Source organism: Quercus lobata, chromosome 11 (assembly GCF_001633185.2).
Source record: "Quercus lobata isolate SW786 chromosome 11, ValleyOak3.0 Primary Assembly, whole genome shotgun sequence".
NCBI lineage: Eukaryota > Viridiplantae > Streptophyta > Magnoliopsida > Fagales > Fagaceae > Quercus > Quercus lobata.
In genome coordinates this window covers 39,163,179-39,176,689 of record NC_044914.1, presented here as the reverse complement: position 1 = coordinate 39,176,689, position 13,511 = coordinate 39,163,179, and the positions used below count along the sequence as shown (strand labels likewise).

Here is a 13,511-nt window from a genome sequence, read left to right as displayed (position 1 = left end):
ATCTTACTACCCTCATTCCACAGATTCAAAATCTTTTCCCATCAAGTCCAGTTGATAAACAAAAAGACAGCAAGTTCCTGCAAATAACCAAAATTTTATGACACCATAAAGAATGATCAAATAACCAGCACACATCTAAATTCTTTGATTTTTTTCCCCGCTGAAACCAAAGTTTTCTTAATTAAGCATAGAAGGCATCATCTGTCTTTGTTGCAATGTCTACAAAGCAAAAAAAAAAAATCTTTTTAGTTACCATGAAGGCAAAAATTCCTAAAATGTTTTTGCATTTACCAGTCAAAGCTAATAAAAAATTCTATTAGCCAATTCCTAACACGTTTTGGCATTTCCTTGGAAATTCATTTAGTTTTCCATTTTATTGTGTATGTCCAAATTCTATTAAACCGGGAAATCACCATATTACTGTGCTTTACTTCTTAGTAATTGCTTAAAGAAGTGCATATTTGAAATTGGTTTGGTCCCTAATAATGCCAAGTGGCAGTACCTTATTGGATCACTTGCCTAAATCTCACATTCCATGTGACCTCACCATCTTTTCCTATAAAATATGGGACACCCCTCCCATGCAAAGCAAGCTTCATCACCTCAAAATTTTCCAGAAACAACCGAAAACCCAAAACATACACAACTTCTCACAAACAGAACCAGAGGAAAATACCCAAAAAAATCCCTCAATCACACAAAAGCCAAGCTCTAAAAACCTGAAAACTTCATAGAGAAACACCCAAATTCCCAGCCAAACACCACCAAAATACACACATTAATTTACATCCCTGAGTAATCAATAGCACGAAATATGTGAACTTCTAAGACAATAGTTTCCCTGTTGATCAGCTCGAAGACAAGGACATCTCCTTCTCTCAAATCATGCTCCCGAGCAAATGTAGCCCATCCCTTGCCTATACTCCTACCTGCACCTGAACCCTCTCTATCGAAGCATCGTGCAGGGAACCGTTTTCCATCAGAATCCTGAAGTGCAATGGACTCCGAAGGTAGATACTTCATAGCAAATCCAGCAGGCACATACTACATAAGCAAGAAAAATATAAAACTAAGCATGTTGCAACTAAATCACATATCTAGGTGAAACTTAAAACCAACAACACAAACTGTGACTCACCACAAAACTATTATATATGTTATGACGCCGCAAGATAGCTTTGAAAAAAGGATGTTCAGACTGAAACATATCTGCTGCTTTTCTTGCCCTTTTCTTTGCAGCTTGGATTGTTTTAGAAAATTTGGAAAATCCTGAAGTTGACGAAAAGTCATCTACTTCTGCAGTTAGCAAACTAGTCATGAGAAGAATTATCTAATAGCATGCCACAATGTAAAGCATATATGTAATTTTATAGAGCTTACTATATTTGGATTTTGGATTCCTTTTGCCTGAAGAATAGAACCTGCCTTCCTTAGGAGTTTTTTCAGCTTCCTCCTTGTCAAATTTTGCAAATTCACTTTCTTTGTGATGACCACATTTATCACAGGATTGAGTAGCTGCTTGTCCACTACTACATGCAGTGGCGGAGCCACACACAAGGGTGGGGGGGGCCAAGGCCCCCCCAAAGTTTTAAAAAATTATTTTATAGTATTTATATTATTTACATTTAAAAAAATGTAGCATGTAAAAATTGAAGTTGGCCCCCTCAAATTTTGAGTCATTTCAATGTTGCTCTTAAAAGAAAGATAAATTATATTAAAATCATATAATTTAAGAGGTTTAACCAATTGAACTATGTAAAAAATGATAAATTTTTGTACATGTCTAATAGAAGAAATTCATGACTTTTGTATGCTCATTAAAATTTAGAAGATGATAAATTCTCTTAGTAAATTAATTTTTATATATGTGTGTAGAGGTTTGTCTTGATTAACAAATATATTAACATCACAACTTGACCCTCCCAAACCAAAATTTCTGGCTCCGCCCCTGTACATGCACCCTTTCTTATGTGCCTTTTCTCTCTATCAGTCCAAGTGGTATATTTATTACGCTTTTTGAGTACTCCTTGACTAAAATACTCATCAGAAGTCCAACTTTCTGAAGAGTTCTGGGAAGGGCTATAAGTAGTTGAAAGCGATACATCATTATACCCAAAATCTTTCTCCTCTTCTTCATTTGGTACTGAATCAGGTTCCGCATCACTACTTAGATTGTCAATGGGATAATCGATCTTGCCAGCAGTCATATCAAACATGAAAAGAACATTGAAAGTTGAATTTCCTTCATATTTGAAGATTATAATATGGCCATTACTGCTGATAGAGTGGTAATCCAAAAACTTGTCCCAGCCATCACTAAACCAAGTGCCGTTTTCATCTTTCTCCAAACTCAATTGCCAAACCCGACCATTGGGACCGTTGACTGTAGCAATGGAAGCAAGCTGGTCCCCAAATTTCTGTAAAAAAATTTCTGGCAACCTCTGCAGCAGGTACCAAATGAAATTACTCCTAGTAGTTGACTTATTATATATTGCAGACATGACAACATCACTCAAATAATTCACAAAAAACGTAAGAAATTGTATGGATATACAAACAAAAAACTCAATCCCACTTGTCCTGGTACCAATAGCTTATGTTGTTAGGAAATGTATCTTAAAATAAAATAAAATTGTTAGGAAAATAATGGTTTTAATCATTTAAATATTATTCTAAAACTTTTGGCCATGTGTAGGCTCAAACTCTTCCTTAATAAGTAGGATCCAACACTTTGGTACCGTGATAAACTAAAAAACCACTTGTTCCAAAAGCTTAAAATGTTAGCAAATTTAATCATTTTACCATTACGTAATTCTCTTATGGAATCAAGTGACAACAAGAAGGACAATGTGCTAAAGGTTCTCATCATGGAAAAACTGTATCATTTTGTATAAAAATCAAATCTGTTCCTCTGTTTTGGTAAAATAAAGCAAACCCAAGAAAAGGATTATGGTCACTCAAATGTGTAACACCAAATATAACAAGACCCAATTTCAAACACTCATCTTCTTCCCGGGTTTTCTCAGAAACCAAACAGAAAGTTAAGTACCCTCAGAAAACAAACAAGTGTAAAGCAACAATCTTTTTTTTTTTTTTTTTTCCTCTCTTGAAGAAAGAATCAAAGAAACAAACAATGTAACACTTGCATGTAACAACGTAAGAGACCCCAAAGTGTTTCATTCAAGAACAAAACAGAGAAAGACCCAGAAAAGTTTAAGGAAAAAAAAAACACATACAAGTATCTTTTCATTGAAAACAATCTTGAAGAATGTCTCAGGATCCCTTGTGGGATACTTGCAACACCGTTCACGCTTGTCAGTGGGCTCCACTCCCCTGCGGCGAGTCCTTGGCCAAGACGCCATATCAAAGCAAAGCAATCTCAGAGTCAGAGATTGAGAAGCTCATAGTGAAAGAGAAAGATAATGGAAGAAACTGTGTATATAGAGACACGTTTCACTGAGTCAGTTGTAGAGTGAGTTTCAAACTATCTCACAGTGGAAGCCACGTTCACGTAGTTTTCGCAAACATCGTGGATTTTTTTTTTTTTTTTTTTTTGTTATTAACTATCGCAATGTAAAGTAAACTTTACCCAAAAAAATAGAAGAGTAATTTGAACTAATTTAATGAAAAGTAATGCATTTCATAATCATATTTATCATAAGATAATTTTTTATTATTGTAGAATTGTTTTATTTAAAATTTGAAATCTCAATTCTACCATAGTCGATTGACTAATTTTTACATCTTTAAGTCAATTAAACACATTTTTCATGTTACATGTAAACCTTCTTTTCCATAAGGTTTGAAATAATGTGGGTATATGTTTCAATTAATTATAGGAACATTGCCAATAATTTCTTCTCACATAGGGTGAGTCTTTCTTCTCACATAGGGTGAGTCCTACTTCCTTTTCTCATTGGAGAGGATTTTCTTGTTAGAAAGGCAAGGTTCTCAACATGGATAGCGACTTCATTGAACGTTTACAACAGATCAATTTGACGGAGGAGGAGGGGGAAGTATGTTAGGTGAGAGTAACACGGAGAAAGGAAACCCTAGAAGAATGCTTACTGAGTCTTCTAGGCCGTTTCCTTACAACTCAACCATTCAACCAAAGAACGGCCAAGTCCATGCTTAGAGCAGTATGGAAAATGGGATCAGATTTGAGGATTGTGGATGTTGGGGATGGATTATTTCAGTTCAAATTCACTTTCAAAAGTCAGTTAAAATGGGTGCTGAATAATGGTCCGTGAAGTTTTGATAATCACCCACTGGTACTCCGACGGTGGGAAAGAGGCATGACAGCTGCATCTGTGACATTCCAAACACTCCCAATTTGGATTCAGATCTGGGGCTTACCATTTGATCTTCTAACGAAGGAGACTGGAAGAGATATTGGGTGTGGAATTGGAAAGGTGGTGGAGATAGATGCAACGGCGTTTACAACAGACCAAGCCAGGTTCATCAGAATAAGGGTGGAGGTTCCTTTAGACAAGCCTATCCACAAGGGGAGAGTTGTCTTAAGCCCGGAAGGAGACAAGCTGCGAGTCAGTTTCAAATACGAACGCATAACTGGTCTATGTTATAACTGCGGAATTCTTGGACATGAAGCGAAGTATTGCTCTACACCAAGGGACTCGGGACAGGTTGAACCTCCATACGGAGAATGGCTGAAGGAAGGTCATCGGCGAAAGGAAGAAAATAGCACAACACCATGACAACCACCAAGAAATTCTGGCCCGTCGGTGAACATGAGAAGCAGCCAACCGCCGGTTTAAACACCGATTTAGACAACAACAAATTCAATACACCAAACTTATGGCGCATTCAATGCCAATCAGCGTAACGGAAATAACATCGATAAAACGGGTATGCATGAATCATTAAACCACGGGTTATTTGGGGACAATATCTCAGAGCTTAATGCACTTGAAACCGAGATAGCCATTACTAAGGAAGCATGTAACGTGCCAGGTTTAAAGAATACGAATTCATCCCATGATCTCTTCAGCGTCCCAATTGAGTACGCACGTGAAAATAACCGCCCCATGTTAATTAAAAACTCATGTGAGAAGCCACGTGACTTGGGAAAAAACCTCTTAGCGCGGGAAGGATCAGAACGAAACTGGAAGAAAGTAGAGAAACAAACAGAGTCCACAAAACAAAACCCTACTCAACCAACCATCAACGGCTCTAAGAAGAGAATATTAAGGGAAGAAGCAGACATCTCAAAGGGCAGTGTATCAAGCACAAAATGGACCAAGTTTTTGGAGGTTACCCACAATGATATTTGTTCAACGGCGGAGGCTGCGGATCAACCCCGCCAAGCACAATGAATCTTATAAGTTGGAACTGTCGGGGGCTTGGGAACCAACGTGCAGTTGATGTCCTCTCTCACTTGGTGAGGGAAAAAGCTCCCAAGGTTTTGTTTTTGATGGAAACAAAACGAACTGTGGAAGAGATGCGATGGATACAAGAAGACTTACCCTACCGATGCATGCTCGCAGTGCCTTGTACACAACGTAGGGGTGGTTTGGCACTTCTTTGGAAGGAGGAGATTAAGTTACACATCCAAACCTACTCACCCCATCACATAGACGCTCTCATACTCAATGACGAACAACACCCGTGGAGGTTGATGGGATTCTATAGTTGGCTGGAGGAGAGTAGGAAAAAGGAATCATGGCAGCTCCTAAAACATCTCCACACTAGATTATCAGTCCCATGGCTATGTTGTGGTGATTTTAATGAGATCTCAAACTCCAATGAGAAGCAAGGCAGATTACTGAAACAGCAGCAACCAATGATGGAGTTTCGCTCTACATTACTCCATTACGGGTTGGTGGACATGGGATTTCAAGGAAATATTTTCACATGGAACAATGGTCGCCTGGGGGAAGAGTTTGTACAAGAGCGTTTGGATAGAGCATGTGCAACCTTGGAATGGAGAACTATGTTTCCTCACGCTAAGGTAACTCATCTCCAATCTACATACTCGGATCATATTCCCATCCTAATAAATCTGTCCAGGCCGAATCAGCAGTGCAGGAAGAAGAAAATTCCAAGGAGTTTTGAAGAAAAATGGGTGCACCAACCGGGTTATGAAGAGGTGATCCGTGCATCATGGGAATCTAATATTGGAGGACGTAGCCCTATGTATCGCTTGTTTGAGAAGATCAAAAAATGCAGGCAAGCACTAGTCACTTGGAGTAGCACCACTTTTGGGAATTTTAAAACTCAAATCCAGGAAAAGCAAATGGCCTTAGAGGAGTTAGCCTTACAAAATGACCTGGAAAATCAGCCATGAATCAGAACTCTAAAAAATGATATCAACGCACTCCTCCATCAAGATGAGATTTTCTGGCGCCAGAGATCAAGATCCATTTGGCTACCAGCAGGTGACAAAAATACGAAAATTTTCCAGCAAAGAACCAGCCAAAGGCATTGAAAAAATCACATTTCTGGGATCACATCTCAGAGTGGGGAATGGTGCACTTTTGAGGACCAAATTGCCGAAACAGCCATCCGTTATTTCCAGGACTTATTTACATCATCGAGCCCAACAAATTTTGAGGGGGTTTTGAATGCAATGGATCACTTGGTTACTCCATAAATGAATAGTACTTTACTCCAAAGGTATAATCCGGAGGAGGTCAAGCAAGCCTTGTTTCAGATGCACCCTTCTAAAGCACCCGGACCCGATGGTATGTCCCCTTTTTTCTTTTAGAAGTTTTGGCATATTGTGGGTCAAGATGTAACAACTGCAGTCCTTTCAGTTTTAAACTTTGGTCATATGTTGCAAAAGATGAATTATGCCCATATTGTATTGATCCCAAAAAATAATGATCTCAAACACATGTCTGATTTTAAGCCAATAAGTTTTGGCGATGTAATTTCCAGAATTGTTTCTAAGGTCCTAGCTAACCGCTTGAAACTTGTACTCCCTAGGGTTATCTTTGATGCTCAAAGTGCATTTGTTCCTAATCGCCTTATTACTGATCACACTATTGTAGCCTATGAGTTGTTACACATGATGCGGAATCAAAGAAAAGGGAGGATGGGACAAATGGCAGTCAGGCTGGATATCAGCAAGGCTTATGATAGGGTGGAGTGGGGATTCTTGTGACAAATAATGCTAAAATTGGGTTTTTTCCCCAAGATGGGTGCACCTAGCCATTGAGACACTCACCACTGCCTCATATTCCATTCTAATAAATGAGGAACCATGAGGCTTCATCACCCCATCAAGAAGTATAGAGCAAGGAAACCCACTTTCACCATACTTGTTCCTGCTTTGTGCTAAAGAGTTATCTGCTACGCTAAGGAAAGTCGAAGAAAGCCACCAATTAAGAGGCATAAAATCTTGCCAACAAGGGGTGTGCATCTCTCACCTTTTGTTCGCAGATGATAGCCTCCTTTTTTGTCGAGCCACTGTGGAGGAATGCTAGCAGTTACTGGACCTTTTGGAGACTTATGAGGTAGCATCGGGACATGCAATCAATAGACAAAAAACTTCATTGTTTTTTAGCACCAATACCAAGCCAGAGGTGAGAAGAGCAATTCAAAAATTTTTGGGGGCAAGGATTATGTCAAACACTGAGAAATACTTGGGTCTACCGATTGCAAGTGGAAAATCTAAGGTCAATACCTTTAAAGAGCTCCAAGAAAAAATAACTAAGAGGTTGATGGGGTGGAAGGAGAAATTTATATCCAAAGTTGGCCGTGAGATCCTAATTAAGATGGTGGCACAAGCCATACCGACCTATTCCATGGGTTTGTTCAAAATACCCAAATCTATTTGTGATAACATCAATTCGATTTTGTCAAAGTATTGGTGGGGACAAACAAAGGAGGAGAGGAAGATACTTTGGATTAATTGGCAAAAATTGTGTACACATAAAAAGAAGGGAGGAATGGGGTTTCGAGATGTATCGGCTTTCAATTTGGCAATGTTGGCCAAGCAAGCATGGAGGCTCATTCATAACAACCAATCACTCTTCTATAGGGTCTACAAGGCAAGGTACTTCCCAAACTGTAGTTTTATGTTGGCTGAATTGGGACCAAATCCATCATTTGTTTAGAGGTCACTCTTGGCTGCAAGAGATGTCATAAGAGAGGGGTCCATATGGAGGGTTGGAGATGGCCAAAACATTGGGGTCCTATCACACAAATGGCTACAGAATAAACCGGTCTTCCTCAATGAACTTGATGATCAGATGTGAGTCAGCGACTTGATCAACCATGATACAAGACAATGGGATAGGGGCAAGCTGGTGGCTACCTTCATCCAAAGCACATGTGCAGAAATTTTAGCACTCCCACTTAATCACCTTGACTCACAGGACAACCTGATATGGATAGCGAACAAGACACAACAATTCTCGATGAAGTCTGCATACCACATTGCTCTCAAGCTGAAATCTGGAGAATAGGCAGAGCACTCTTCAGCTCGTGAACATGGTGCAACATGGGGACGAATTTGGAAGCTAAATGTCCCCCCAAAGGTGCGGACCTTCATATGGAGAGCATGTAGCAACTGCCTACCTACGAGGAACAACCTATGTTGAAGGAAAGTTTGAATTGAGGCAACATGCGATATCTGTCGACAGGAACCGGAAACAATTTCACATGTGCTCTGGACTTGCCCATTTGCACGGAATGTGTGGGCTTTGATGAGGGGCCGTGTGCAGAAATTCAGCAATAAGGTGCATGATTTCTTCCTGCTATTCAAGAAAATGCAGACAACGTTGGAAGCAGAAGATCTAGACAGGTGGGCAGCAACGGCTTGGAGCATTTGGAATGCCAGGAATAAATTCTATTTTGATCATGTTCAGCTTTAGCCAAGGGTCATCATGGAGAGAGCAAATAGCCTGTTAACAAAATACAAAACTTGTATGGAAGCACAGCAAATAGATAGCTGATATAGGCGTACATTAGTGCATTTTTCCATCGGGGTATGACAGTTGTTGTAGTCATTATCCCCCCACGCCAAGCTATTGTAGTTTTGGCCTTATTGTACTATTCTGAGTATTGGTTTCAATAAATTTTCTATCATTCTTTTAAAAAAATAAAAAAATAATGTGGGTAATATTTTTTTCTATGGAAGTTAAAAAGAAATTAAAATTCACATTGTCTTAATGTTTCCTAAAAATTAAATTTGGCGATTTTCTTTCAATAATTGTGAAAATTCCAAGCATTAATTCAGAAGGTAACTCATGTTACATGTTTAGGCTTTGATTGTGTAATTTTATGATTGATTTGGGTTGTAATTTATAAGTTGAATATGGTGGTGTATATCTAAAATGGTCTAACTCTGTAGTTTATGTAATTAAATATAGTGTTATGTGTGATTTATAGAGTAGCAATGGTTGTAGTAATTAAAAATTGGTTTTTCATTTTCTTTTAAGTTAATAAAAACTTTACATATACTTTTTTTTTTCAAAAAAAAAACCTTTAAATATTTTTTTAACGTAAATCTTTACATATACCTTAATAAGTAAACTCTATACATTTCATTTTCCTAGATGCATAAAAAAGACATTTATTCTATAATAATAGTGACTAATTAGTCTTTTCATGATCTCATTTATAATGTTTCTTACTATTATCTTATTTTATTGGCTAGTGATTTTCATAATAGAGGCATTAAATGAGAGTTAAATTCTTAGAACCTTTCATTAGATTTTAAAAGTCATGGTGTGTGAAGAATATAAGCATTTAAGGATTTTTTTTTAATATTTTATTATTTATAAATAATGTTAAATGAAATGTCAAAAAAAAGTATTTCAAAAGTTTTCATCTTTATTTCTTATATATTTCTATTATTACTGAAGAACGTCTTCCTTTTAGTTTTGATAATAAAATGATTTTCTAGATTAGAGTTTGATTAGTTTCAAGTTTAAATTTTGTACAATTGTAATTAATTGTTGATTATATGATTTAATTAAGTGAATTTAACGATTTATTTATTTGCATTGTAAAGTTTTTAATAACATTCGTAAGTTCATCTTTAATTAATTTTTTACTCCTTTAGCCGTTAGCCTATTTGTTTTCCAATTAACGGTTACTAATTAATTTATTTAATTGACGTTTGATTTCATTTACTAATCTCTCTCTCTCTCTCTCTCTCTCTCTCTCTCTCTCTCTCTCTCTCTCTCTCTCTCTCTCTCTCTCTCTCTTCGTCAACATCTTACTGTTTCCCAAATTTGATGATAACTCTAATGTACTAAATATGCATATTGTAACATTTATTTTTATTTTTATTTTATTCCATTTTGCAGCCATGAAGTTAGTATATCCATAACTATTAGTTTATTTTATGATATGTTTGGTTTATTATTATTATTATTGTTATTATTTAGTGTTTCTGAAATAGCATTTGTTTCTCTTTTTCTATTGATGCATTGTAATGTTTTATGGGACTACTTTATAAGAAATTTTTTTATTCTATTTTTTTTTAATTGAGTGTTTCTAAATTGATATTTGTTTTGTATTTCATTTTTCCATTGATGCATTGTAACATTTCATGGGAAGACTTTATAAGAACAATTTTTATTTATTGAATTTAAAAAAAATATATTATATGTTTAGTTTAAAAAAAAAATGAGACAGAATATAAATAATTATGATATGGAGGATGTTGCTAAAGTTAAATGTTGAATAAAAAAATATGAGAAGAAAAATAGTAAAAATGAAATGTATAGCAATAAACACCATATTATTTTGGTTAAGCTATGTAATAAAATAATATTATATTTTTATATACTATCTTTATAATGCAATAATATAACATTTAAAAACCAATGAGAATAAAAAAAAATAACAACATAAAATACAAAACTAAATCGTATCAAGCTAGATTACCAGTCAATTCCAATTTTAGCAAACTGACTGACTTCTAGTAGTCTAAAACTGATTTTTGTGATACATTTGGTGGAGCTTTCAATATTGCATCAGTATGTTTTGATGGTCAACCTGTTACACTAAAATAAAATATATATATACCAAAAACTGAAAAAAAAAAAATATATATATATATATATAGTTAATAATAAGATAAATTAAATATGATATTTTGATTGTAATATAATAGAGTTTTTAATTCACTTTAAATATTTAAAAATTGTATAAAGAATTAGAAAAAAATAAAATTGATAAGGACATGGCTGCTAACATGACTTAACGTGAGAGAATTGTGGAAATCATTCAAATGCATTCGGTTTTTGTATAAATATATGAGTTTTTCAAACTCTAAGAAAAAAAAAAAAACCATCTTTATCAACAACAAAAAAAATCTATCAAAAACAAAAAACAACAAAAAAAAATTATCAAAAAAGAAACTGTAGAAAAAATACTATATGTTGCTTTCAACGTTTTCTTTAAAAAAAAAAAAAACCAAATGCACAAATTCAAAATTTCATACTTCCCTAATAGTAATTGCTTTTGTTAAAAACTTTTGTCATTTTTTATCAAACAATTGCTTTTATGAATCAGGTAAACTATGCAAGTTTAAAATTCCCTCTACCCCTATCCAATAAATTTAAAATTCCCATTAAAAAAATCTTTCATCATTCACCTCATTCAATGGCCACTACAACATACCTTATTTTTGTTTCAAATATTCATTTTATAGTTTAATACATGAGTTTTTGTTGGGTATACATGTAAAACCCAATAGTTTTTTTTTTTCTTTCTTCGTACTCATATTCTTTTTTTTTTCCCTTCGTACTCATATTCATTTGAGTGTTTAAGGCAATGGGTATTTGCAATTCTGTTCTCATGACTTCCTTATTGGAATTTGAAATGTTAGATTTTATTTTTTATTTTTCTAAAAAAAAAGTGAATAAATCCATTACATTAAGAGCTTCAATTTTACTTTCACTTTGTTTGTTTTTTGGATTAATAATCATAAGAAAGTCTTATATAAAAGACAATTTTTTTTTTAACCAAAAAAAAAAAACTTATATAGATGAATTGTTTTCTATTTCATTTTGTACATTTCTATGTATTCATTTCTAAGCAATTGGAATATTAAGTTATCATATTTAAATGATGCCAAATCACTGTTGGTTTTGTGCATTTTGTAGATGAATCTACTCGGATTACTTTCCCAAAAAAAAGTACTCCCTTTGTCCCAGTTTGTTTGTTCTCTATTCCATTTTGGGATGTCCCAAAATATTGTCCTATTTCTAAAAATAAAAGTCATTAATTTACTAACATTTCTATTATACCCCTACTTTATTTTCAAAACTATTTGAAAAGAAAACTAACAAATATTTAAAAAAAAAAAAAAATCTAATTGGGGCACCTTTTTAGTTACCTCATTAAAAATAACTTTTAAAAAAAAGCTAATATATTTATTTAAGGATAGTTTTGTAAACTTATACATTTTTATAAGGCAGATAAGACAATAAATGATGTTCCCTTAAAAAGTTTAACTTTTCAAACATGACAAACAAATTGGACTACCGCAGTGCGATAGTCACTCCACAAGTATAAGTGCTTGTGGAGTGTGAGGGGTAAAGGCCAAGATTTAAGTCTCTAGGAGGGAGCTTCACATACACATACACATAGATTATGCTAAAATAGAATTTCTATCTTAAAAAAAAAAAAAAAGACAAACAAATTGGGACGGAATGTGTAATAAGTCTTGTTTCTACAGTTCTACTCCTTTCTTTGTTTTTTTTTTCCCCTAATAAATCAGTAATCTTTGTATTTAAAAAATGTTGGGCCAAAACACCGAGTTTCTTGGATAATGGTCTGTTTCATTTTCAAACATGGCAACATGTAAGATGAGTTGCACGTGCAACTCAATAATGTCAATGATGCCAAAAGATCGGGACACTATATGAGATTTTGTAATTTGGAGATTGGAAATGGTACACCATATGAGATTTTGTAATTTGTAATTTGGAGATCGGAAATTTCCGTACTTTAGTGAGTTATTGTGTATGTAAGGGTGGGAATATTCTTGACACCTACACTTTTATACAAGGATTTTATAGGATTCTTTTTGAAATGATGCATATAGGTTTGCTATGATTAAATTGTATAGGAGTTGATACATTTTAGTATTATTGTAAAGGAGTATTTAATTGAATAAGCAGTTGGCGATATAAACATTTGTTTATTTATGTTTTTGAAAATAGGCAATCACTTAATTTTAAAGTAGGATTTTTGTGCATTTGAGGTTATCAAATGTTTTCACTTGGTCATGAATGCACTTTTATATTTTATTTCACTAGGAATTTGGTCATCTTATTTACTTCTATTTTATCGTGTATAGAAAGTTAGCATTTATTTCTTCACAAACCAAAAAAGCCATTCCATTCCGTGTCCATTCATCAATGCATTTAACAAACCATATATGATATATATATATATATATATATATATATATATATATATTGTCAGGGTTCTAAGAGCTCGGCATAGGTAATGAGAGCCCGTGTTTTGACAGATAGCATTATGCATCTCTTCAACATGGAATACTGAACAAGTTAAAAAGTGTCGCT

At 34.6% G+C, this 13,511-nt stretch overlaps 2 protein-coding genes across 2 annotated transcripts; one reads left to right on the top strand and one right to left on the bottom strand.

Moving 5' to 3' along the window:
• Positions 1–783: 783 nt before the first annotated feature.
• LOC115966835 (B3 domain-containing transcription factor VRN1-like) lies at positions 784–3,362 on the bottom strand. Its single transcript, XM_031085984.1, has 4 exons — positions 3,237–3,362; positions 1,929–2,441; positions 1,139–1,330; positions 784–1,044 (listed from the first exon to the last, which is right to left on the bottom strand). The coding sequence occupies exons 1-4, from the start codon at positions 3,360–3,362 to the stop codon at positions 784–786; spliced, it is 1,092 nt and encodes a 363-aa protein (XP_030941844.1).
• A 1,967-nt stretch (positions 3,363–5,329) lies between these two features.
• Positions 5,330–6,304, top strand: LOC115966834. The gene has a single exon (XM_031085983.1). It carries the CDS (start codon positions 5,330–5,332, stop codon positions 6,302–6,304), a length of 975 nt encoding a protein of 324 aa, XP_030941843.1.
• Positions 6,305–13,511: the final 7,207 nt, after the last annotated feature.